Here is a 26,438-nt window from a genome sequence, read left to right on the forward strand (position 1 = left end):
TTACACCAGAAACTGCAGAACAACGGAGACATACATTCATTTACCTGACATAAATGGAAAGAAGAAAAGAAAGAAAAGCAAAGACGTGCAAAGACATCTTTGGAGAGTTGCAAGAGCAAATCTGATTTGTTACTTCTGTGTAGAAAGTTTTATCTTCTTATCTTTAAAATTCAAATAAGGCGTACCTGTGCTCATCCAATCCAGGAGCTATCTCTGACCCTCTCTCAAGCCAGAAACCCCTGCCGTGTTTACTGCTTTTCACAGATGAGTGTGAAAAGCTGGAACTTCTACTGTATTGTTTTCCCACACAAACAAAAGGCAGTTCAAACGATCCTAGCAAACCATCTGCTGTAACTACAGGTAAATTAAAGGTCAAAAAGTCAGAATACATTACTAATTTCAAAACCACAATTAGGCCATTTGAATCAAGACATGTTAAGTTTTAAAACTAGCTTATTTTAAATGTATCTTCTCAACAGTACTTATTAAAAAGTTTTTGTTTTGATCTCAATCTTTTTGTTGCAGTCTGGGTAAAGCCACAATTTTCTGGTTTGGATTTTTTTTTTCCCTCAGGAAGTCGTTAAGATTGCATTAGTCAAAACCAATCTCGCCCCCCAAGGATCAACTCTGAGAGACCTGTAAATGGCTGTTCACCGATCTTCGCCATCTACCCTTATGGAACTGGAGAGGATCTGCAAGGAAGAATGGCAGAAGATCCCCAAACCCAGGAGTGCAAAACTTGTTGCATCATTCCCGAGAAGACTCATGGCTCTACACTAGCTCAAAAGGTTGCTCCCACTCAGCACTGAGCAAAGGATCCTAATACTTATGAACACGCCCTGTTTTAACCTGCAGCTACTTTTATTAACTGCAACGTACAATTCAATGTTTATATAAATATATAAAAAACAGACTTTTTAATCTATAAGTAGACAGTTAACGCACAGCAAGGTGCACTGTGAGCACCGCAGGCCACACCCTGCAGCTACTTTCATTGCTTATCGTAACGTTTGATTTTCCTTTTGCAGCTTGAGTGTTCATCAAAAGCGTCTTGGAGTTAATTCCTTATTCAGCAACACATTAAGTGAATGTCTTAATGCAGATTTTCTGTTTTTCTTTGTGGTTTCTTTGTTGCTGGATTTCTAACTGCGCCAGTTGATTGCATCTCGGCTGACTGAACTCATGGCTCATCTTGATCAAATTTTAAATTGATGCATTGCAAACAGTTTCTTAAGAACAGAAGCGGCATGGTCAACGGTACAAAGCAAACATCCAAAGTCACGAACAACAATAAAATGCAGAATAGTGAAGTTTAATTATCTACAAACGCATAACAATACTTATAATTATTAAAAACTCAATACGTTAGAAATATATAAATAGATAATTCAAAGGTCGCAAAAACCGAAATGAAATGGAAAATAAATACAGATGAACAAACTGATATGACACCGTCCAACTAGCAATAACTATAAGCGAGCAGGGAGATGATCAGCTCAGACACCCCAGGGTGCTGCCATCCCTGTCCCCAGGTTTCAGCTTGTTGGTGTGAATGAGGTGCGGAGACGATCCCCTCGCTATGGTGAAATGAATCCTGAGGGTGGGTGGGAGGGACGGGGGACGAGCTTCTTATTAGGCTCCAAACAGCTTAAGTTCTTTTCGACCTCTCCAATGTCTCTAACACTAGCAAGGAAAATAGAAAACATAAGTAACATCAGTAATAATCTGGAAAAGCTGTGACTGTGAGAAAAGTCCTTAAAATACAAGGAAAGAATTTAAGATTAAAGAAATATAAGGACACTTACACATTTGGACTATTTTACACATTCGGAGGTGGAATAGATCACCTCCTGCTACAGTCAGAATAGTAACCGCTAGTCAGTTCAGCAACAACCTGTGGTGCTGGAAACTGTTGTCAAGCCTGTTTTTTCTACCTTTTTATTTCCTTCCATCTTCTATTTAAAGGCAGAAGCTGAAATAGACTCTGTGTTGTTGTTTTTTTCTTTCATTATGTATTTTATTTTCAATTTTATACACAGACAAACAAGCAATCAACCCGTGTTACCACCTGCTCAAAAGGGTGCTTCATTAATTTTAGACAGTTTTACAGCATCTTTAAGTCGGGTACAAAAACAAAACAAAAGATTTTCTAATGGAATGATTTTAATTTTGTCATAGTTTACCCTGAAACAGAACCAGAGAGGTTCAATAGATCCCACAGCCAAGGAGAGTGAAAGGGGTCTGTTAGATAGAGGAGGACTTCATCAGATAATAAATTAATGTTATGGATTTCCTGACCAACCTTTAAATCTTTTACTTTAGGATCTCTGGATCTCTTCTTATTGCCTGAGCCAGATGTTCAGCAGCTAAAACAACTTGGAGATAGCTGGCAGCCTTGTCAACTCCCAGGTGGGAGGCAGAATATGACTTAAAAGATCCAAGTCAGTATCACGTCTGGTGAGCCCTCTCCTGTTTAGTACGGTATATGTAGATTATAAAATGGGGTCCCTCAGTAGTTTATATAGTAGGCTGCCCCAGTCATTGTTGACTCATGGTTGCTAAAAACTTTACAAGACCGACTGATTTTAGTGACATAGTGGGCGTAAAATATTGAATAAAATGTTGCACGACATGACTGGCTTTATTTTCATTCTTACATTTACCGCATTTTCCGCACTATGAGGCGCCCCTTCAATGAATGGCCTATTTTAAAACTTTTTTCATATGTAAGGCGCATAGAATAGACGCTACAGTAGAGGCTGTAGTTACATTATGCATCCACTAGATGGAGCTGCACTAAACAAAATATTAACAAAACAATCCGACTCCGGTCGGCGAGCAGAGCCTTCCGCGACTGGGCCGGGGCGTGGCCGGACGATGGTCACCCTTCTCCGTTCGCGCACAGCATGTTGGTGGAGAACGTGGTGCTAAATGACCTGCAGACGACCTGATTATAGACGGTCGGTAGGTAGATAGGTCAGTCAAACTTTATTAATAGATTACAAACCAACGTTCTGACAACTATACCAGCTTGCCCCGCACACTTCTTCTTCTACATGGGAAAATGAAGTCGGCGGCTGCTTACCGTAGTTGTTAGACCTGTTGTGGCTCAATATTGGTCCATATATAAGGCTCACCGGATTATAAGGCGCACTGTCGGCTTTTGAGGAAATTGAAGGTTTTTAGGTGCACCTTATAGTGCAGAAAATACGGTAACTTTATGACATACAAATTTACAAGTTGATCGCTGATATTGTCTCCAAGTGTATTCTGGGTAAAACACGTCACCAACCATCCACAACGTCGTCATCAGTCAGATACTTAGGAACGGATTCTAAGCTAGGTAGATTGGAGTATTTTTACGACAAATATGAATGGCTTTTATTAGTACTTTATAAAATTATGTTTTCATGAGCTTTGTTATTTTGGGTATTAAGGGCCCGGTCATTAGCCCCGCCCCCCGGCCCGACGCCGACTTGTTCCGCCACCGACATAGGCGGTGGCGGAACAGAAAAACCACAATTTTTTCTGAGAACACTCTTTTTTTCCTCAGCCTCAATGCTGGATTTCGCACAACCGTAACCGCGAAAGTCACTGGAAAATCTAAATTCAGTGATTTGGATCGGGAAGTGAATACTTCTGGCAATATTGTGTCTTTGCAAACGAACACGTCATTTTAATGATTTCATTTACCTGTCGATGTTGTAGCCCATCAGCGCATCGTGGCACAGATGATCGATAACAGCCACACCAAAGCAGTCTCCCAGCACATTCAGCGTGGTGTTGAAATGGTCTCTGAAGAGCACAGAGGAAGAGAAGAAGCATACTGTCAGACTCAACTATGATTTTCTTGAAGGTTTTCTGTCCCTCACGCTACAACAACCAGCTCCACCAGCTCTTCTCCATCTCAGACCATCCCTGGTAACAAAATCAGTCTCCAAGGGTAGTTTTATCAATCATCGCTACACAGGCTCTGCCCACAAGTAGGTGATCCGAGATATTCGTTTTCCATGCAAGTTAGAAAGAGTAACTGCAAGGTTTCTGATAGCAGACAAGCATGACTCCATCCAGAGTGGCCGCACGGTTTGATGGTTAAAATGTCACTGAGACAATCAAACCATTTACATGATTTGAAAACATGAACTACCGTGCTTTCACTTTGTGCACACAAAAGCTTTTAATAATAAATATTTCTCACACAATACTATAAATGCAGAGTGTTGTAGTTTTCATCTGTAGTTACTGGGTCTAACGCCAGCGCCATCTTGTGACGTATTCAGGGTAAATTAAGCCATAAACACGTGATGGGTGATATGCCGATACAGATCAAGGTGAAAATGTCTGTTGTGCTGCTTCTCTTCTATCGTTTCTGTCACTATATGCTCTAGATCAGTGTTTCTCACCGTTTTTTTGGGCCAGCGACCCCTGTCCATTATTCAGGTCCCTCACCGCCCCCCCCATCAAAAAATGTATAGGATACTTTGCACTGAATGTTATTTTATTATTAATATTACTATCACTGTTGTTGATGTTTTGATTTGTATGGTTGTTTCTGGAGTTATCGTCAAAAATAATTTCCCAGAGAACAAAAAAGCAATGCGAATAAAAATTATTTTTACAGGTGTCTAAGAAAAATGCAATGAAAGGACATTCTACTTAAAATCGGTAGGTCTAAAAGCAGCCAAACAGAGTAGAAAAATATTCTTATTCTTTGCCATTTTCTACTTGTTAAATCTTTCACAAAATGACCAGATAAAAGATGTACAACAATGCCAGTTTAAACTGTGAACTTTTTGCAAAAAGACTGAGCTCTGCAACATTAAAACATGGATATATAACTCCAACTATATCATCACAACTGTTCCTCTCTTTTCTGTAAGTTTCTGGTGGTGCAGCTGTGTGCTGCCTTCAGGAGAATGGGACATCAGAGTATCATTCATATAGAATTTCACCCACATGGCATTTATTGTGCAAACCAGAGCTTTCAGTGGAAAAACAAAAGCTCCAGGTCCTTTGAATGCCATACAAATATGAGACAGAAACATGGATTACATCTTTATATAGGCCTGTCTATTGATTTATAGATTAATAGTTTGTTGCTCAGTTCTATGTCACGGTTCTCCTGCTTCAGAGTTTTGCGCAACGTGCGCATCCTTTTTTTTCCCCTACCCCATAAGGCGCGGAGCGGTCGGGAAGCTGGCTGGCGTAAACCTTTTAGCTTGGGTATTCTGATGATGAGCTACCATCGTTACGGTCGCAGCCAAGCATGTTTTAATGTTACACAATACCGTTTCAGCAACCTGCTCAAAGTCTAAACTGGTATTGTGCATTTAAGGCGTAAAGTTTACCTTCAAGCAAACGCCCCACAAAGGAATCCCTTTAGTAAAAATTTCCGCCAGCGCCCCCTGCTGTCCTCTGAACGCCCCCCGGGGCTTCAGATAAATGGCTCAAATCTTCGGTTAAAATCGCTCACAACTTTCTCTGTGTCTGTGTACTCAGCCTAGTTGTATAGGGTTTGATTTATGCCGATTACATCACAAGACGATTTATTATAAAAAGCTGTTGTTTAAATCATGTACGTGGTTTTATCATTTCAGTGACACTTCAAAGTAATTTTGAAACACAAATATCAGGCTGTGAGCATCAAGTTGAACTTACAGAAGCCATTCCACCACCAGTAGAATGTAGGCATCCTCCGCAGGCAGTCCCACCGCTGTCAGAACCAGGATGGTGCTCACAGCTCCCGTTGCTGGGATCCCTGCGGTTCCAAAGCTGGCAATGGAAACAGTCAAGCTGCAAACCAAGCACAGCCTTCATGAGCATTACATGTGATCAACACACAACTGTATCAAGCCTTTTCTCTTTAAGGGTTTAGTATTATGCAAAATCATGTACTTTTTTGAGCTTACATCATGTTATAATGTTATTCCCTCATCAAAAACATACCTGGAGTGTTGCATTCTTTCATGTATTTTTTTTTTTTTTTTTTTGAGAAATCCTTTAATCTCCCATGACAACCACTCAGCTGTGCCTCTGTGGACTGATTGGGACTGTCGGACAAAGCTCTGAAAGTGGCAGCTTGGAACCTTGGAGCTCCACTTTACAAGGTTCTGAGTTTCCACCTCACAGAGTACCCCTTTCCCGTACCTGAGTGAAGTTGCCCTCCCCCCCCCCACCTTCTTCAAATTAGACAAAACTGGTGTCAAACATTTGTGCTATGTTTGTAATGGTTTGTGCAGCAAAAATTTTCGTTTGTGCTGCTAAGATATTAAGAAAGATGTTTCTAGAGGTCATCAAAGGTCATTGGACATCAGTTCATGCTGGATCTGTGAATTTCATTTGAAATTGTTAAGTGCTAACATATGAACATAAATAATTAAATTTTAACGTTGATGAACACCACTTAGAACTAGGTCTTAGAATGAACTGGGACAACACCTCCCAAAACACACTTGCTGACCTGTATTTTAGTTTCTGATCACCAGAGGGCGCTATTAGACAAAGTGTACTGTTGAAATACGAAAAGTAAGACTAGAGCAAAATGTGCCAACTATCTAGTCTGCTAGATAGTTAGTACATCAATTTCATTACCGACAGTCATCATCAACTCTTATTTTCATGACTTCAATCTGCACAAACTTGCACAAACTGTTTATAAAAGAACTGATGTTCACCCAACTCTCACACTCAGCTCATTCAGACTAGCCAGCAGCAATTAGCAAACACGTGGAACTGTGCACTTACTGAGCTCAGTATATGAGCCACTTCTGAGTGCAACACAGGTAGAAACTTAGTTAAAAGGTTAATAGAGGAGTTGTGACGACTTTCTGAAGGCAGAGTTTCAAAGTGTACAACTTTTAAAGAGACAAAGGGCCAATTTCAAGGCATTAAATATCAAAGATGAATTTCTTTTAATTTGTATTTGATATTGATCGCATTTTTATAACAATTAAAGGTAACATAGTTCATTGGTTGCTATAAGAAAAAGAAAAACAATTTAACAATTCCACTATTCATTGCTTTCTTAATTCCAGGCACAACTAGGAAGCCGCTTACCCAATGGAGATTAACTGGCCGATATCCAGGACGATGTCATTAATCTGGGCAACAAAGATGGTAGCGATCACTTCGTAGAGTCCGGTCCCATTCATGTTGATGGTGGTGACGATGGGCAGAATGAGGCGGCAGATTCTCTCATTGACCTTCATCTTCTCTTCACAGCATTGAAAGGTGACAGGTAGAGTGGCAGAGCTTTGGCAGAAAGCACATCCTTTATTGGTGATGTGTGGACACTTTTCTAGAAAAGTGCTGCACTCTGACAAGAAACAAGCAGAACATCTCACCTGGACGCAATAATAAGTGCTGTGATCAATGCCCTTGAGGCCTTCTTGAAGACGACAAAAGGGTTCCGTCTGAGGATAACGAAATAAAGCCCAGGTAGAAATACAAAGCCATGGATCACAAGCCTGAAAGAGACAAAAAAGTCATGCTCAGTGTTAAGACAAAGTATTCACTGGCCTTTAACTTTGATACTTTTATACATTTTGTCATGGTAATACCAGACACCTTAGTGCATGGTTTCACAGTAACCATTCATCAATGAAAATGTTTGTACATCAACATTATACATTATAGATTATAGATCAATCTGTTGCTGCAGTTCCAGCTGCAGCCTGATGGGTTATGTCTGCACCAGCTTTGCTCATTCATAGAAACAACATTTGTCACATTCCTCTCCACAAAAAGCATGAAGTCAGACTGGATGTAGAGTGTGAACACAAAGCTTCTTGCCACAAATTATCAAATGATTATAGGTCTGGATTTGACTAGACCTTTCTAACACATGGATAAACTGGTGATCTCTGATCCTCAAGAGCCAGTGTACCAGACTTTTAGAAGTTTCCCTTGTCCTACACACTTGAATTAAATGGCTGAACGGCATCACTAGCATGCAGTCAAGGGCCCAGTTCCAATACTCAACCGAGCCCCGACACCACTCTGTGAAGTGTGAACTCAATCAAAGTGCACATAAGGGTTCGAGTGTGCAGATTACAAGCAGGCAAAAATGAGAGAATTGGGACAGTACGCCCCTGAGTGGAAACGTCGACATCCAGTGAAGGTATTTTTGCTTTCCAGAATCATCGTTGGATGTATTTGACTGTTATAATATGTTTTGTTATGACTTGCTGAATACAGAAAAAAAAAATTGATGGACTCACACATGTTCAGTGGAGTGAAACTAAAAATAGTTCAGTACTTCACTTTTGAAAACTGATTTTTTTTTCTTTGACAGTTTTTTGTGTGAACATTGTGACATTTCCGAGATGGCAAAAAAATACACATTAAAATGTGTTAATACTCAATTTAACAGTCTGAAATTTGACTAATTAGAGACATGATTACATCTTCAGTTGTAACTCAAAAGATCAAGTTAAGGACAAACATACTGCACATATAAAAACTAGAAAAAACAGCCTGATGCTACATTGTGAAAAGGAAAGACTACTGGAACTAAAATCTCCTTCTCAAAAGAAACTATGAATGTTGTGACTTTATAGGCCAAAACCGTCATAAGAAATTCATCAGGAACTCCTACATCAATTTTCTTCCCCTCTTTCCTGAGAAGAAAACGTTTAAAAATTATGATCTCCAAAGAACATAAGAACCATTCCACTCCCGCAAAAAATTTAAGATATTAATTTCACAATTCTGTACAAAATTTTCCCTGTAATGACTTTCTGCAAAAATAAATGCAAAAATAAATATCAATTCCTGTGCGTTTTGTGACAGAGATTTTGAGAAAATACACATTTGTTCAATTGCAAATTCATTAAGGTTTTTAGAAAGATTTTCAAAAGTCGATATTGTACATCTTTAATTTTTAATATAATAAAATGTAGTCTTGGATTGAAGAGTTAAATTATGATATTAATTATTTAATCTCCTGGCTAAATTACTAGCCAGGAGATTAAATACTGCTTTAAAAAAATTATTTAAAAAATAATATTTTAAAAGTGAAATAATTTTAATGAAGAGAGTATTTAAATGTTTCAAAACCAAATGCCCAATCTTTCTACCAAGATGTTAATAGCTCAATTTAAGATTTGAAATTTGTCTTGCATTTGTAACATTTTGCTTTACTTTCCTCCCTGTTACTGTAGCTATTCTTTATTTCTTATCTTCTCTGCTCAGTTTATCATATCAAACTTTTTTGCTACTAATGTGAGCCTTGCCACAACATTGCCACATTTCCACCTTTTAACTCAAAACGTCACATGCAGCAATGAAATGTGCGTAACACATATAAGGACATAAACAGAACCCAAAATGGGCAGGGCGAAGGTCAGATGTGGAGAACGTGAGACACACTCAAACCTTTCAACATGAAAATTTGAAGGACACAAGGGTGGAAGTGCGTGTACTGGGACAGAACAAGATCTACATATATCTGCTAATAAGCCTATAGTGGAGCCAGGGTGTGCTGAAGCAGAGAAACACCTAAAAGTTTCAGGACACCGACTCTTGACAAGTGGAGCTTGAGACGACTGATCTAAACCATTCCATGCTCTCTTTAGTTGAAGGTTTAGAGTTATTGTGCTGAAGGAAGATGGACTTTGCCACAGTCAAAAGTATTTTGCTGCCTCTAACAGACATTTCTTTTCCCAGGATTGATGTGTGGAGCTCAGACTCTAAGCATTTTCCTTATCTGAAAACTTGGGATATTGTTCTAGAAACTAACCCTGCTCCAAACTTCTCCAGAACTTTGTCCCTGATGTGTCTGCTGAGGTTCTTGGTCTTCATGATGCCGTTTGTTCCCTTACATTCTCTAACCAACCTTTGGCCTTGTTCAGTTCATCCAGTCCACTGCTTGAACCGGACTGGATGTTTGGAGGTATCAGAGTAAAGAGGCTGACAATAATTGTATTCATAAGAACTGATCTCTGAACATAAAGGAAATCTCAGTAAAATCAGTGATACTGTTCTGTAAATACATTCAAAGCAGTGTCTCTCCTTCTTATGTAGAGTTCAGTGCTGCTACTTCAGGAGCTGTGGTTTCAATTTATTAATAAATCTGAAACAGAGGTGGTATACATACCCCAAAAGAACCAGCCCTGAAAGCTTTGTAAGTTTAATGATAGCGGCCCAGTCCTGAATCTCCAGCACCTGGTGTGCAACCAGGAACAACACCCCTAATGGCAGGTACCTGAAACAAAAAGCAGTCAGGACGTTAAATAAAATAGGTGTTTCAAATTTTTGCTTTACTAATTTTGTTTAGAAAGTTAACAGTTATTCTTGCTGTAAATACAAGAATTGAAATGACATTTCAAAGGTATAGAACTGGTGACTTCCTCTTGTGCTTGACCGGAAATAAAAGAGGGAATATTCATAATAAAATGCATCTAATTTGGTAAAAGAGTGAAGTTATGTGCTGTTTGATCTTACCACAGGATCCAGTTAAATATGATTTTTATTGCACTGTTGAGGCAATGAATGGCCTCCACAGCGACTTTGGCCCGGCGTCCCGCCCTGTTTAACAAGATGCCGATGACAAAAGACCAGATGACCAGTCCTACCATGTTGGCTCCAGCAATATACTTGCCTATCAGTTTAATGTCAGTGGCATTCTGTGCAAAAAAAAAAACAAAAAAACAAAACAAAACAAAAAAAAAACATAAATATACTACTCTAACACTCTTAGAGTAATATTGTAGAAGTACATCGTCATTGGACAATAAATATCATTTTTCCACAATAAGTCACATTAAAATCCTAAACTTCAATATATTTTATTTTGATTTATTTTGTAAAAATTTATTTAGCAAAAGAACCAGTCCAGATTGTGAGATGGGAAGAAACTAATTCAGTAGGTCTTATAGATTTTAGGTTTTATATATAAAAACCTAAAAAAAATTGTGTTTAAACAATTTTTTCATCACTTAAGTCTTTTAGTATTTTTTCTGCAAAATAAAACAAAGAAACTAAAGAGCTGCTTATTGAAAGCATAATGCTCTGACTATTTAGCAGATTAGTTCCCTCCAGAATTAGTTGATAAATGATGCATCTTCCACATTCAGTGCCACTATTAATGTGAAACATGACTTTCTTCCTCCATTTCACCTTAACATATTTAGTTGGATGTTTATTGTTTGTACACACTGTGATTGACTGACGACCTGTCCAGGGTTTCCTTAAGTTGATCGTTGGAGATGGGCACCATCATCCCTCGAAACCCCACCAGTGTAAGTTTGTGTGTGTGTGTTTGTGTGTGTGTGCACTGATGGATTAACTGATGGGTTAACAGAGCAGTGTTTTTCAACCCTGGTCCTCACAGCACACTGCCCTGCTTGTTTTATGCATTTACCTGCTTCAGGAAACATGATTTCAGTTGATGGTTGATTAACAGGCTTTTGCTGAATTTCAATCATCTGAATAGGGTGTGTTGAGGCAGGGAAACATCTAAGCAATGCAAACCAGTGTGCCGTAAGGTTGGGAAACACTGCTCTAGAGTCATATTAATGACCCGATTCAGAGGTGCTGAAATGGAGATGCATCTAAAACCTGCAGGACATCAGTCCTCGAGGGCTGGATTTGAGAACCAGCCCTCATACAACCTCAGAGAACCATGCTGACTCTGTGTTCCCCTGTGATGTACCCCTCACCCAATGACAACTCCAGAAAGGCACAACTGCTGCCCCCCCCCCCGGTGGGCTGAACACAAACACCACCTCTCATTTCAGGTTTTAATTTGGAAATTTTTTAAAGCCTCCCCTTCTTTTTCTTCCTGTTTACAATCAAGTACTCTTGTGTTTGTTGATTACTTTAAATCTAAACAAAATACATTAAAGTTGGTGATTGTAAATTGACAACATGTGAAAAAGCTCCAGGACTGTGAAGACTTTTGGAAGGTGTTATGGAAAAAGAACAAAGATGAAAAAAAATAAAAATAAATAAGTACTCACCTGACTAATATTGTGGAGAGAGTCTTTTCTTTTAATTTGAACAATGTCAGTCTTGTACTGAAAGAAAAATAAATAAACTGTGGAAATTTTACAAACCCAAAATGGGAATGTACACAGTGAGCTGTGGTTCTGAATAAAAACATACTTGCTCATAGAAAGCCTGAAGAAAGTTCTCCGGAATCATGTTCCTATGTGAGTCAAAGGAGAGTCACAAAAAACTGAGCTTGTAGATGTTAGTCTTTTTTAGTTGCTTCGGTGCATTTCTCAAATCATTCTTGACATTTGCAAAAAAGTGCGTTTTTCAAAGCAATTTCTACAAACAGCGAAACACTTTGGATCACCTGCAAAAGCCAGTTTCTTTCTCAAAATTGAACATCTGAGTCAACGAAAGTGCCAATACCGCAGAATTAAAAGTTCTCATTTCATTGTGACAGTCAAATTAATTGGTCACGTTGTCAATATAACAGTGTGAAGGGATGTTCTGTTGTAAACTACAGCTAAAGTTTTGATAAGTATTGTAAATTATAATTGTGAGAGGTTAATGGCAAGAGACTGCAAAATTCACATTTATCCTTTTAGTGTAATTTGTTGACAGACCATGTCATTTTTGTACAGAAAGAACAAGACAAAACTGCAGAGCACAAAGAAAAAAAAGACACAGTAGAAATAGGAACATAGGACAATCGGAAAACCAAACTTATGTTTAAATATTGTGTAGGGTGAAATGATTCAACAGAGACATAATAAATTTTTATGAACATGACGCAAGTAATTGAAAATGTAAGAAGAATCAGAGAATCAGATATAATCACCTGTATAAATGTAAAAAAGTATTTGTAACTTGTTGAAAGAAATGATAAACTTCTTTTCTGATGTGTTCAAGAGGCACAATAATGTGAAGATTGAACAAGAAGATTTTGTGAATTTTAATTCTGTTCTGAGAAAAGCACCAAACCAACTGAGAAAAACTAATACAGAAAACATGAGGATATCATTTTTTCACCAATTTTACACATAAACCTATATAGTTTTAACTCAAACAGTGGGAAGAAAAAGCATTCATATCCCTTGAACTTTTCCCTATTTTGTCACATTACAAGTATATCTCATTGGAATTTATTGTGAAAGACCAAGATAAAGTGGTATGCATTTGTGAAGCAGAAAGAAAATTATCCATCCATCCATTTTCTTCTGCTGGTGCCTATCTTCAGCGAACTTTTTGGGCGAGAGGCGGGGTCACCCTGGACAGGTTGCCAGTCTGTCGCAGGCTTTGCACATGTAGTGACTGAAATTTTTGCCCATTTTTCTTTGCAAAACAGCTCAAACTCAGTCAGATTAGATTAAGGGCATTTGTGAAATGCAGTTTTCTGATTTTGCCACAGATTTTTTTAATGGGTTTACATTTGGACTTTGTTTTGGAGCCCTCCTTTATGTTTACAGCAGTTGTCCTGCTGGACCTCTACCCCAGTCTAATATCTTTTGTAGACTCAAACAGTTTTCCCTGTATTTGGCTCCATCAATCTTCTCGTCAACTCTGACCATATTCCCTGTTCTTGCTGAAGAGAAGCAGGTGCAGGGAATATGGGGTAAGAGCACCAAAAGTCCAATGAAACACATTTATGTTTGTGATTGTAATGTCACAAAATATGGAAAAGTTCAAGGCGTATGAATACTTTTGCAAGTCATCGTATTTGTTAGAGATAATAAAAAACAGCTATTGTATCTTTTCTATGCAGGAAACTATAACATTACTATGCAGAAAAGCAGGAATTTTGCCTGAACACTTCTTCTCTCACCTTAAAAGGTCCTGAAGAACCAAATGAACGGATATGGGTGGGACATCCACTTTTTCAGTGGATGAAATGTCTTGCCCCTCACCAGGCTTAGCCAATAGCACCAGAGTCAGTCCTACAACACAAATAATCTACAAACATATCACCTCACTCTCACTAATGAAATCTGGTCTAAAAACCCATCTTTTTATATGAACCTATTCTTATTAGGTTATGATGATGTGGATTTCTTTAGTCTTTCTTGCATTCTGTTGCTGTGTTTTATGTTAGCTTTTAACAGTACAGCAATCTTGATTGTACTGAGATGCACTTTTAAATGAACAGTTTCATGATTTTTTTCAACAAGCCTCAGGCAGCATGTCAAAACAACACCACAATGCACTCTATAGTGGTCTTGATAAGTCTACATTAAAATGTGCAACCTATGATAAAGTTACCAATAGCTACGGCAGTCAAGGTAGTGCCACAGACGTAGGTTGCAGCGAGGATGGCCGTTTTCTTGGACATCGGGGTGTTTAAGTCAGTTACGCCTGAGAAAAGAGAGCAGAACCAGAAGTTCATGTGGTGCCTGAGCAATGACTAGGACAACATGCCAGTTTATATGTATCCTAATAGTCTAAATGTCTGAACCAATCTTTATCTTTTTGTGGCAGTATGCCCTGTAGGCTCTGAACGCACCACACACGTGCCTGAATCTATAGCCGTTTTCGCACTGCAAGGAACGGAACGGAGCGGCACGGAACGGGTTCAAAGTAGGGCCGACCGTGTTTGCATTAAAACTTCCGACCCGGTTCCACCCGACTCCTTGTGGTTCCAATCGGGCCTGCCAAATGGGGCTGCTTAGAATCAGCAGCTGATTGGTTTAGAGTCAGCCGTTAATCGGTTCTAGCTGGCTCTCACTAAACTGTTCTTACTGTATTTTGTAAAGAGTGCTCTTTTTTAATATTTTTATTATTATTTTTAATTTGCGATGAATTCCTCTCAATATTCTGCTGTTACCTGCTCCCATGATGAGGTAATTTTTTTCCTCTCCGCTTACTCCCTGATGAACGAGTACAGAACGAACTAGACCGGTCAACGAGGAAAGAGAAAGTTTTCCGCAGCATCTCTGAGGAAAAGGTTTCGGCCGCTGCATCGAAACCGTTGTTTAGTTTCAAAATAATGACGTCAGGTACAGCTTCGATGGCGCCCTCAGTTATATGCAAACACAACAGGGCTGCAGTTCGGGTGGAACCGGACCGAAGCGTGCCGTTCCGTTCCGTTCCGTTCTTTGCAGTGCGAAAACGGCTTAATTGGTTGTGGCACTGGCTGGCTGTATATAAAGGGCCCTCCCTCATCTTGTTGCCATCACGTTGTTTTCTTTCCGGTTCAGACCTCGGCGTTTGCTGGCGCTGCACGCTAGGTAAGGTAGGCTTCTTCTCTCTCTGTCAAGCTTATTACTTGTGATTTATTTCCATTTTCTATATATCAGCCGCGTATTAATGCGCGCTCGAATGGTGCGCTTAACGACGCTCTGATCGCCGATCCATCCTCCTCGTGGTAAGAAGCTTCCCACACTCCGCTTAGCATTAGCTCAGCTTCTATTGTATATCCAGGCTGCCTGTACAAGCTGCATGCTTTCCCCTTCCTGTCAGAGGCACCACATTTGAGCTCAGTGGTAAGTGAAATGGTAATCTTTTGTATGCTTCCAGAATCCATTTATGACACTTATTTTCGATAGCCGCTGCTGTTTGCCCTTGGCCGGCTGTGTGCCTGTTGTCTTGGTTATCCGTTGTGAGCTGCCTCCCTGTCGTCCTGGTTGCTGGTCTCATGCCCGCCGGCGTAAAACTGGCTCCTGTCACTCGTCCAGTGTTGCTGGTTTGTGACCAGCTCGGACTGATTCTTCTAGTGCAGCTCTGGATGGCGTCTGGTGCGGCGGAAGGATCCTTAATTTGAACTTTTGCTGCTTGAGTATTTGTCGTCGACTGAACTGCATAATTGTGAATTAATGTAATTTGAATGTGGTTCTCTTTTCCTTTATTTTGACAGGAACGGCCAGCTCACGGTGTTGGTGGTGGACTTTCCTGGTGGTGGTACTCTTTTTCTGGTTTGGTGCATGATTTTCTTTTTCTTTTTTTTTTTTTTTTTTCTGTCACTTCCCTGATTTGCACTGCCATCCGAGTTGAACCATAATTCTTTAAGTGTGTATGGTTTTAAATTGGCATATTTTGACTAAACTGAAAACAGTTGTGCAATAAATAAAATTATTGAATTGGGTGAGATTGTCTCAAGCCTCATCTGCAGCGGGTCTGTGTGACTTAAAGGCAACTTTTCAAGTGGATTCATTGCAATCTTATCTTAAAATAGTGGCCTTAAATTCAAGTTGCCCATTTTGATCACCCTGGTCTTGCTACATTCATTTTGTCACAAATAATTGGTAAGAACACCTTATGAATCTAAGGTCCAGATATAATCAAGTGTTTATCCACAAATCAATGAGTGAGCATCTTTACAACAAGCTAATGCATCAAGTATTTCGATTCATATTTAGCTTGCCTGCAATCACGCTTGTCACAATGAGGGGGACAGCGAATAGCTGAAGCACATTTATAAATATTTCCCCTGGCATTTGGATCCAGTGATTATGAGGTGGACTTATAGAAACCAGAAACTTCAGCAGAAGTCCAAGGCCTAACCCTATGAAGCAAACAAATCAAACACATATTTATAAACCAAGAACCAGAAATGCTGAATGAAGACCTGGTTTCTTTATAGAGCAGCATCACTTTAACACCAAAGGCCCTCAACCTGTGCTGAAAATGTGGTCGCTGCTGCAGATAGTCAGTCTGAGCAGTGCATGAGTTTAATATTTCCAGACATAAAAATCAACAAAGTACATTAACATCTTACACTATGACAAATACACATTTTTAATTTTTATCTGACCAACAAATAACTCAATATTCAAACTTGAGCTACACTTGGTGTCGAGGGGAAATGCATAAAAAACCCCAAATTAAACATTTCACGAGGGTATTAAGACAGCACATATAAAGTATGCTTACCTCATTTCAGTAGAAACCCTGGTTAAACCCACTAACTTCTGTCATCAGGCAGCAATTAGACCACACAATTAAAGCACTAAAAAAATTCACAGGATGCTCAGCAGTAGAAAATGGAGTCAGTACTTACCTAAGCCAACTGAAATCAGGGTAGTGAGCTGAAATGAAGTTTCTTTCATTGTCTTTCTTTCACCTCAGTGCAGTGAGCTGAAACAGATGGCCCAGTCTCTCACAGTTAAGATTATGAGTTGCTTTTTGGTGTCCAATGCTGGGTGTATAAATGACGTGTGTCCCCCTTTGAAAAAAATGCTCTGAAAAACAGATTTGGTTTCCATGGATACCTTGGTAAAAATAAATACAACTTCAACATTTTATAAATATACATATGTATATATATATAAAAAAGATAGTGGGCTTTCTGTAATTTGATGTGCTTAAAAACAAATTAGGTTTCGATGGTGTCAATTGGATTAATTAGTTTGCTAGTTCAGAGAAGTATTTTTGTTTAAACAGTGTTTCAGTGATTTAAAAAGTTTCAGTTTTAAAAGGATCTTGTTCATTTTGTCATACAATGTGTCTTTGTGTAATTTTTTATTTTTATTTTTTTTGGAAAATGCCAGGAAAACATTCCTGGTCTCCTTGGATACCTCGACTTTGGTTCAAAATTAATCAGTGTTAATATTCATCTGTTTAAATTAAAAAGGCAATGTGTTTCTAATATTAACTCCCTATGCTGTTATTTTATGGGCTTTTTATTAATGTGACTAGAATTTTTGTTTTGAGAGAATACATCAGTTTATTTAGTTTAGAGTTTAGAAAGAGAGATGGCGCTTGGCCTGAGCATATTAAAAACAAAAACATGTTTAGTATAGATGGAAATTGTAATATTAAGATAATTATTTAGAACAATATATTGTTTGAACATTGGTCTGAGTTTATCTGTTGGTTTACAGTCATAATTGCATGTGCAGTCACAAATCATCACCTAGATGCTAACACAAAGTAGTGCATCACTGTAAGGTGGAATGAAAATTATGGCAACTCTTTATTTGATGGGGTGTGAATAAGATTGTCATGACACTGTCATAAACATGAGTACGTTTTCCAAAGCCTCTGGTCCGTTAAAGCGTCCAGATCAGAGATGATTCTCTGACAGATATTGTTCTTAGTCTGATTAATAATGAGCTCCACGATGTTCTCTGTGCGTAAAGTTGAAACTGCCTGCGCACCAAGTGTCAGCTGCGCTTTATCACAGTCTGGACACAAAGCCAGCGGACTGTTCTCTGTTCTTATCAAGACGAGGGTGAGGAGGGAATCTGACATATTAACTCAGTTAAGTTTTTACTGATTTTGTTTTTAAAACACCATTAACGAAAGCAGCATAACTATATATTGTATATTTTGTCATCTCATATGAGATTAATTGGAGCATAACGGTGGAGCATTTATGCGCATTTATTGTCCAGCGCACTGCGCTTGTTTCTGTCTAACGGATCTGCACTTTAATTTCTTTCCTCCCTCAACAGTCAGCTGCTATTCCTCTGCTTAAACTACAATAAGTAGATCATAACATTCTCTTTAGGTTTTCTCTGTGTGCTGCAAACTCATTAAATGCAAACTCATTAGAAGCCCGAGCCATCATCAGGCAAATCATTTTTGTCCGACCCGAACTATGTTAATATGTCAAAACATATTAACATAGCATATTTAGCCGCATTTTTATGCGGTTTAGTTAATATTCACCTAATTGAATCCAGATCCCATCACACATAAAGGAGACAAATGCATCTAACTTTTTTTCCGTAGTGACACAAACCACTGACTGTGGCTCCAATAACTTATAACAAGTGAAATTAAGCAACTCCACTTAAATTACTAGCACTTCACTGCTGTGGTCTGAACGCACAGTTTCACAAATTCTTCCTGGTCGCATCTGCAGAGAAATCTGTGCTGGTTCATCAACAGGTGGATCTGTCTGAACCAAACCGAAAAATTTAATTCTGCAAGATTTTTTTTTTTTTTTTTTTTTTTTTGCCCCGTGCGCGGTTCGGGCGTGCATTTTTGTCAGGATTTTTTATTTTTATTTTTTGCGTGGTTTCGCTTCTCCAAAAGGGACATATGTTACATCTGCCGCGCTCCTTCTGAGTGGCGCTCTCTTTCTGGGTGCGGGAGGGTAACATCTTCACCTCCATTTGTTAAAACTGCAGGGCGAGTTAAGTTTAATTCTTTGCATCGACGGAGGCGATGCGAAGAATTAAAGACAATGAATAAGTCTTTCATTGGTTGTGCAGCGTACTGCGCATGGATCTAATTAACTTCTGCACCTTTATTCATTTCCTCAATAAAAACTGCTGGCTCTTCTGTTTAGACTATAAATGTATTAAAACAACGTTGCATTCTCTTTAGTTTTCTCTGTTCTGTACTGCAGACTGGAGTTAAAGGCGCCATTTCAAGTAAAGGTTTCCAATGAGCTTCCTAACCAAGGTGTCCTGTCCATACCTCTTCAACACGCTGTCAGCTCCCTGTCAGAAAGACGCATTTAGTTCAGTGTCCATGAGATGATATGAACTCTTTGCGTAAAGTCTATCATGTCTCCATGTGCACCGGTCAAAGGTGTTAATTGTAACCTGTCAAATGACAAAGGGGTTTAAAAAATAACCAAATATTCAGTTTGGTTATTTTTCAATATATCGACTACACACACACTTTAACACATTTTAAATTTTGCCCACTGTTGCTATATTTAGCAATGTTTTAGAGAAAAACAAAAAATTGGTGTCGCCCAAAATTGGAATTGGCAGGTCAGGCCTCTTAAAGTTTGGTATTCAGCAATTGGCTCGAGAAGCCGCTCAAGAAGTCACCACAGCAACAAAAGGAGATAGTGCTGCGTCTTTTGCCTCCCCCTCCCACTCTTCTGTTTCTAGAAGTCAGGTCGAGAGTCAGCTGGAGAGACTGAACCAGAACAAGGCTGCAGATCCAGATGGTGTCAGCCCCAGAGTCCTGAAGGCCTGTGCAGAGCAGCTTTGTGTGATTCTGCAGCACCTCTTCAACCTTAGCTTGACCCAAGAGAAGATTCCACAGTTGCAGAAGACATCCCACCTGGAATTCTTGAGGAAGCTAAGATCCTTCAAACTCACAAACAGACCACAGTTTGTGTCAACTGAAGAACTGTCAAACCAAGTGGTCAGCAACACAGGAGTACCACAGGGCACTGTACTCTCACCTTTCCTTTTCACTCTCTACACGTCAGATTTCCAACACAAGTCCGATGTCTGTCATCTATAGAAATACTCGGACGACTCTGCAGCTGAGCACAGAGTCGTCTGTACTCGACTGCAGAGTTGAGTACAGACAACGAAACAGTCGCTGGTGGACTGTTTTGTGACATGCTGTGGAAACAGTCAACTCATCTTGAATGTAGACAAAACAAAGGAGTTGATTGTTGATTTCAGGTGAAACCGGGTTAGATCAAACCCTGTTTCCATCACCGGAGAAAATGTGAAAGTGGTTGAGGAATATAAGTACCTCGGTGTTCACCTTGACAACAGACTGGACTGGAGATGCAAAAGGGGCAGAGCAGACTGGACTTCTTGAGGAAGCTAAGATCCTTCAAGGTTTGCAGCAAGATGCTGCAGATCTTCTATAAGTCTGTTGTTGAGAGCGTCATCTCTTTTGCCATCATCTGTTGGGGCAGCAGCATCAGAGCCAGAGAACTGAAAAGGCTCAACAGTCTGATAAAAAAGGCTGGTTCTGTTCTGCGTACGACTGTGGAACCTCTGGAGATGATGATGCAAGGAAGGATTCTTCAGGGGATAAAGAAAATTATGGACAACCCTGACCATCCTCTTCACAAGACTGACTTGGGACTGTCTTCAGTCAGAGGCTTCTTTAAATTTACTGTAACATAGACCACTACAAGAGATTTTTCCTGCCAACAGCCATTATGATCTACAATAAGTCTTTGAAGAATCTTAACTAATGAGTTACGACAACATTTAATTTCCCTTTGGGATTAATAAAGTATTTTTGAATTTGATTTTGAACTGTTAATTTTCACGGCTTTGATTTAAAGTTAATCGATTAAGTCCTTGCAGCTGTTCAGTTGACATGCAGGATCTTTTAGACCAGTGTTTCTCAACCCTGGTCCTCACCGCCCCCTGTCCTGCATGTTTTAGGTATTTCCCTTCTGCCACACATATGAATTGTATCTCTGGGTGATTAACAGGCTTCTGCAGCACTTGATGGTCATGCAATCATTTGAATCAGCTGTTCTGGAATAGAGGCACATCTAAAACATGCAGAGCAGGGGGGTGGTGAGGATCAGGGTTGAGAAGTACTGTTTTAGACAGAGTTAAGAAACTGATACTCTGAATGGAGAATATGAGGGAGGTTTGAAATTATTTTCTGAGTCCGTGTGATTATAGTTTCATTGAAAATGGTCTGAATTGAAGCATACTGCTTGACCCACAGTAGCAGCAGTTCATAACGGTTTACAAAACAGAATAGAATATATTTTATTGATCCCCAAGGGGAAATTGCTTTATGTGAGACAAGTGGGGTTAGCCTTCATTTAGACAGAGAGGTTCCAAATCCAGGCAGAAGTGGTGAACCTAATGATGCAGCTAAAGATGCTTTCTCTATTTCAGTATGTTGAAAGAGCAACATTATTTTTTTGACTGACACAAGAAGCCCTCAACCTGCACAGAAAGTGTAGTTGCTACTGGACCCTGTTACTGACCTAGTCAACCTGAGTAGCCCATGAGAGTTTGTTGTCAATTTGTATTCCAAAGAATAGATCAAAAATAGGTTTGTCATGATTTTGCTAGTTGAGAAGAATGCCAACACTCAGACAACTGGTTGAGGTGAGGAAACGCAGCGTTTTTAGTACCATATTTTCCACACTATAAGGCGCACCTAAAAGCCTTAAATTTCCTCAAAAGTGCACCTTATAATCTGGTGCGCCTTGCATATGGACCAATATTGAGCCACAACAGGTCTAGCAACTACGGTAAGCAGCCGCCGACTTCATTTTTGCCCGTAGAAGAAGAAGAGCGAAATGCTAGAATAGTTGTCAGAACGCTGGTTTGTTAATAAAGTTTGACTGACCTATCTACCTACCGACAGTCTATAATCAGGTCGTCTGCAGGTCATTTAGCACCACGTTCTCCACGAACATGCTGTGCGCAAACGGAGAAGGGTGAGCATCGTCCGGCCACGCCCCGGCCCAATCGCGGAAGGTTCTCCTCGCCGACTGGAGTCGGACTGTTTTGTTGACATTCTTTATGTCAACAAAGTGGCTGTAGACATTCATTCGGGGTTCTTCGACTAGGGCTACCAAGGGACCAGCCCCTATACATTTAAAGCCGGGGGCGTGGGGGAAGAGAGACGGAGACTGAGTGAGTGAAAGAATGACTGGGGCAGCCTACTATATAAAGTACTAGGGGACCACTTCTTTATTATTACACATCCACGTTTGTAGAGTACGGAACAACAGGACGGGTGTCAACCTTAACTGTAGCGTCTATATGCCTTAAATATGAAAAAAGTTTTAAGATAGGCCATTCATTGAAGGTGCGCCTTATAGTGCGGAAAATACGGTACTTAAAGTGGGATTTCGAACAGACACCTCGAGAACAGGTAGCTCTGGTAACCCAAATGACAGTAAGCATCGACAAGGAACCCGCAAATCAGGATAAAGAAACGAAAGACTAAATACCTACGGAGCATAATCAGACTGCGAGGCACAGCTGTTGCCATCAAGAAGACAACGGTGGATTCAATTAACCAGTAAATGGGAAAAAATGGGAGAATCTGTGGCAGTTCATGTTGATTAGTGAGGAAACACTGGAGAAATATTTCTGTTGTCTAAGGAGAAAGATAAAATTTATAAAACAATAATACATAACATGCAAACGGGAAAAATAACAGAAATAAAATGTGTAATAGAATAGATGAATTATATTCACATAATACTTTTATTATGTAGATATTAACTTAAACACAAATAAAATATTACACAAATAGATAATTTAAGAGTTGCAATAACTAAAATAAATAAACTAAATACAGATAAATAAACTGATATGGCCCCATCCTATTGATAATAAACATCGACAAACAAGGAAAAGATCAGCTCCGACACTCCAGGATGGTGACATCCCTGTCCAGAGGTTTCAGCTTGTTGGTGTTACTATGTTGCGATGATACCCTCTTCGGGGTGAATTGGATTCTGAGGCGGAGGAGGAGGAGGAAGCGGAGGGGATGAACTCTTCATCAGAGTCCAAAAAGGATAAGGCCAGCTCGATCTCCTTGATGGAACGAATCCTATCATCGCTAACAGGTAAAATGGAAAACATGGTCAATAAAGTTCAAGACAAAATGTGACTAAAATACCCCTTGTTTTACCACTTAGTGTAAATGACTTGTAACAATCTACATTCAAGATTTCTTTTCACCAGAATTTGTCCTAATATTTTATTAAACCTTTCAAAGGAAAAAACTCCAAACTGAAGACAATCTGATACATTTAGACCATTGTTATGTGGGTTTATGAGTGAATAATACAGAGACGCTGATATAGCTCAGAAAGGGATTTTACACAATGTTGACAACAGTATTCTGTCATCTGCCTTCACATACACATGAGAACTAGAGGGGTGTCTATTCTCAACCCACGAGGTTAGGTATGATATGAGCAAACCAGTTAAGTTCTTCTGTGCAAAATGCAATAATACATGTTCTGGACACTGGTTTGTGTACTGGTGCTCAATCATGTGCTAACAGGAAGAAGCCATTTTCCAACTGTTCCCACAGGGTTGGGATCTTGAAATGGTAAAAAAAAGATGTGGTCCGCTGCCAGGACCACCAGTCTGACATCATGCTCATGTTCAGAGAGTGAAGTGGTACAGAAACCAGCTGGGGCTGTGCAGGGCTGGAGCAGAAGAGAACTGCTGACAGGTTTCACAGGGAGCAAAGAAGCAGTTCAGTTCCTCTACCATTGGTGCACTCAGGACCCCCCACTGTTACCAAGAGTCTCGTCACAGCAGAGCAAAGTGCGACCTCCCCGTTGCATACCAACAACGTATCATCCCGGGTGAAACTAGGTTTCAGAAATGATCAGAATGAAACACTCCCAAACACAGCAATGAGTTTCATTTTCAAATGATCCATTTTATGCACCAGAGATCTGGCTTTGGAGAACTACAGGCTTGAAAGAAGTGACTTGTGTGAAGGTGAGATTCACAGGGACGGGAAGGACTGTGAGGATATTTATTTAACAATGCAGTAAAAAATTAAATTAAATTTACACAATCTGAGCGTTTTACGAGTAGATTAACTCCTGCTACAATCAGATAATTGTTTGAAACAGTTCAAAAATAACCGGTGGCGTTAAAAACTATTTTCAAGATTCAACTTCTTATTGTTTCCATCTTCTACCTGAAGGTGCAAGCTGAAAGATTATGTGCTTTCAAAAGTTTTGATATATTTTTTGTTTGGTAGACTTCATTGGGCTTGGGGAGGGAGTGGCCATTATTCAATGTGAGTGGTTATAACCCCTGGGAGAACAGTTTTCTTTGCATCCCAGCAGCTAGCATATATGAAGATGCTCTTCATACAGCAACAGTAAAGGGTCGGGAGAAACTAGTGGGACAGCAACTTTGTCTGGGGACGAAAGTTTTAAACATTTTTTTGTTTTTTTGTTACATTTGAGGCAGGATTTTGAACTCCAGACAAAATGTCCACACTGGTCTAGAATCCAGTAGAGGAGATGTAATGACTTCAAGTCGTGCACAGGTGGCATCCCATCACGGTGTTAGTCTCAAATTCATTGTTGCTTTTGAGAGTGACCTATTTGTTCAGTCTCAGTGATGGATTTCATACACCTGGAAGCTGTGGAAGCCACTGGAACACCTGAATTCAATTATTTGGATCAGGGAGCGAATACATTTGGCAACATTGTGTCTTTGCAAATGAACACATCATTTTAATGATTTCATTTACCTTGGTATTTTGTCCAGGGTTATTAGGTCGTCATGCCACAAATGGTTGGTGATAGCAACACCAAAGACATTTACCAGCACATTCACCACGGTGATGAAATGGTCTCTGAAGGGCACAGAAGAGAACGAACATGCCGTCAGACTCAACTGTTTTCCTTGAAGGTTTCCTCTGCCTCAGTCTAGAACAACCAGGTGCACCAGGTCTTCTACAGCTCAGACTGATGTTGACATCATTCTCCAAGTGTAGTTTTATCAATCATTACTACACAAGCTCTCCTCAGGCTTTCTCCACTGGTAGGTGATCCTAGACATTAGTTTATTATGCAAGTTAAAAATCATGCCCTTGTTAAGAATAATTTCAAGCTGTCTGATAGCAGAGCAGCATAACTCCATCCAAAGTGACTCCACAGTTTGATGGTGAAAGTACTCTTTAAACACAAGTAGCAGGCTTTGAGAATCAAGTTGAACCTACAGAATCCACTCCACCCCAACCAGAATGGCAGCATCCTCTGCAGGCAGTCCCACAGCTGTCAGAATCAGGATCGTGGTCACAGCTCCTGTTTGTGGGATCCCTGCACTTCCAAAGGTGACAATGGCACTAGACAAGCTGCAAACCAAGCACATTCTCAATTAGCATCCCTGTCCCAGCAACAGAAATGCTACAATCTGCAATTGTATCAATCCTTTCCTATTGTCCAGTTGGTTCAGTTCAAAATTTACAGTGAAAATATCCTGAAACACCTCCAGATTAATGTTTTAGAATCAATAGAGTGCCTAGTCTTTGACGTGCTGCCTGAACCTTTGCCCACTGCTTCTTCCTCTGGCTCTAACTGTCATGATGTGTGGTTGCGGTGCGGTGAGGATGTACACCAAGGACCCAGGTTGTAGAAGGTAAGTGAAGTTTTACTGATAATTCAGCTCACATACAGTCCAGGAAGCTGGCAGCATGGCAGAGTGGTAATCTAGAGCTCAGGAGCGGTCGCAACAGTACAGCTGGAATGAGAGCTGGCGTCGACACAGGACTAACAGTTCTACTATGACGACTACTGAAACTGAACAGACACTCAGGACTTCACAGTTCTACTGAGATGACTGGCATACAACATGACTGTGAAAGACAAGTCACGACAAGGATCCGACGAGGAACAAAGGACACAGGTGGGTTTAAATACACAGGGAGGATAATCAGGGAACGAGACACACATGGGAAACAATCAAGGGAGGAAGAGATGGGACAACATGGGGACTCACAGATCTAAAACACAGAAAACCTAGAAGAAACACACTGAGAACACAGATCACGACAGTACCCCCTGTCAGGGGCAGCTACCAGCCCTCCCCCCCAGTACAAAACCAACAAAAAACAACCCAACCAGGGTGGAGGGCCGTCGGAAGCAGGGTCACAGTTCACGAAAAACAAAATAAACTCAGTCCATAATGGAAAAGTACGATCAGGGCGGAGCCTGGCGTGAACTGTCCAGTGGGCGGAGGTAGAATCCCGGAGGTAGGTCCAGCAGGCATCGCTGGTGCAGGTAATGGACCCCTGGACGCGGGTCCGGAAGACGATTCTGGCGCAGTAAGAGCTTGGGCCTCAGCAGGCGACGCCAGAGTAACTGGGGCCTTTGAGGGCGGCACCGGAACCAT

General features: G+C 40.1%; 1 protein-coding gene across 1 annotated transcript; it reads right to left on the reverse strand.

Moving 5' to 3' along the window:
• Window positions 1-3,638: 3,638 nt before the first annotated feature.
• On the reverse strand, window positions 3,639-26,438 carry LOC148158194 (excitatory amino acid transporter 3-like). The gene is made up of 6 exons (XM_088007479.1): window positions 26,244-26,438; window positions 10,097-10,266; window positions 7,344-7,466; window positions 7,057-7,251; window positions 5,659-5,793; window positions 3,639-3,795 (listed from the first exon to the last, which is right to left on the reverse strand). The coding sequence occupies exons 1-6, from the start codon at window positions 26,436-26,438 to the stop codon at window positions 3,690-3,692; spliced, it is 924 nt and encodes a 307-aa protein (XP_087863605.1). The 3' UTR covers window positions 3,639-3,689.

The sequence above is a fragment of the Poecilia mexicana genome, unplaced genomic scaffold, assembly GCF_051168715.1.
Source record: "Poecilia mexicana isolate PSO_F unplaced genomic scaffold, ASM5116871v1 scaffold_7, whole genome shotgun sequence".
Classification (NCBI taxonomy): domain Eukaryota; kingdom Metazoa; phylum Chordata; class Actinopteri; order Cyprinodontiformes; family Poeciliidae; genus Poecilia; species Poecilia mexicana.

Coding starts and splice junctions, on each gene's coding strand:
- LOC148158194 (XM_088007479.1), bottom strand. CDS start 26,438: ATGGTTCCGGTGCCGCCCTCAAAGGCCCCAGTTACTCTGGCGTCGCCT. Junction 10,267..26,243: donor CGCCAGGCTCCGCCCTGATC/GTACTTTTCCAT, acceptor TTCTAAACAAAA/TTAGTAAAGCAAAAATTTGA. Junction 7,252..7,343: donor GCACTTATTATTGCGTCCAG/GTGAGATGTTCT, acceptor TTTCTGCCAAAG/CTCTGCCACTCTACCTGTCA.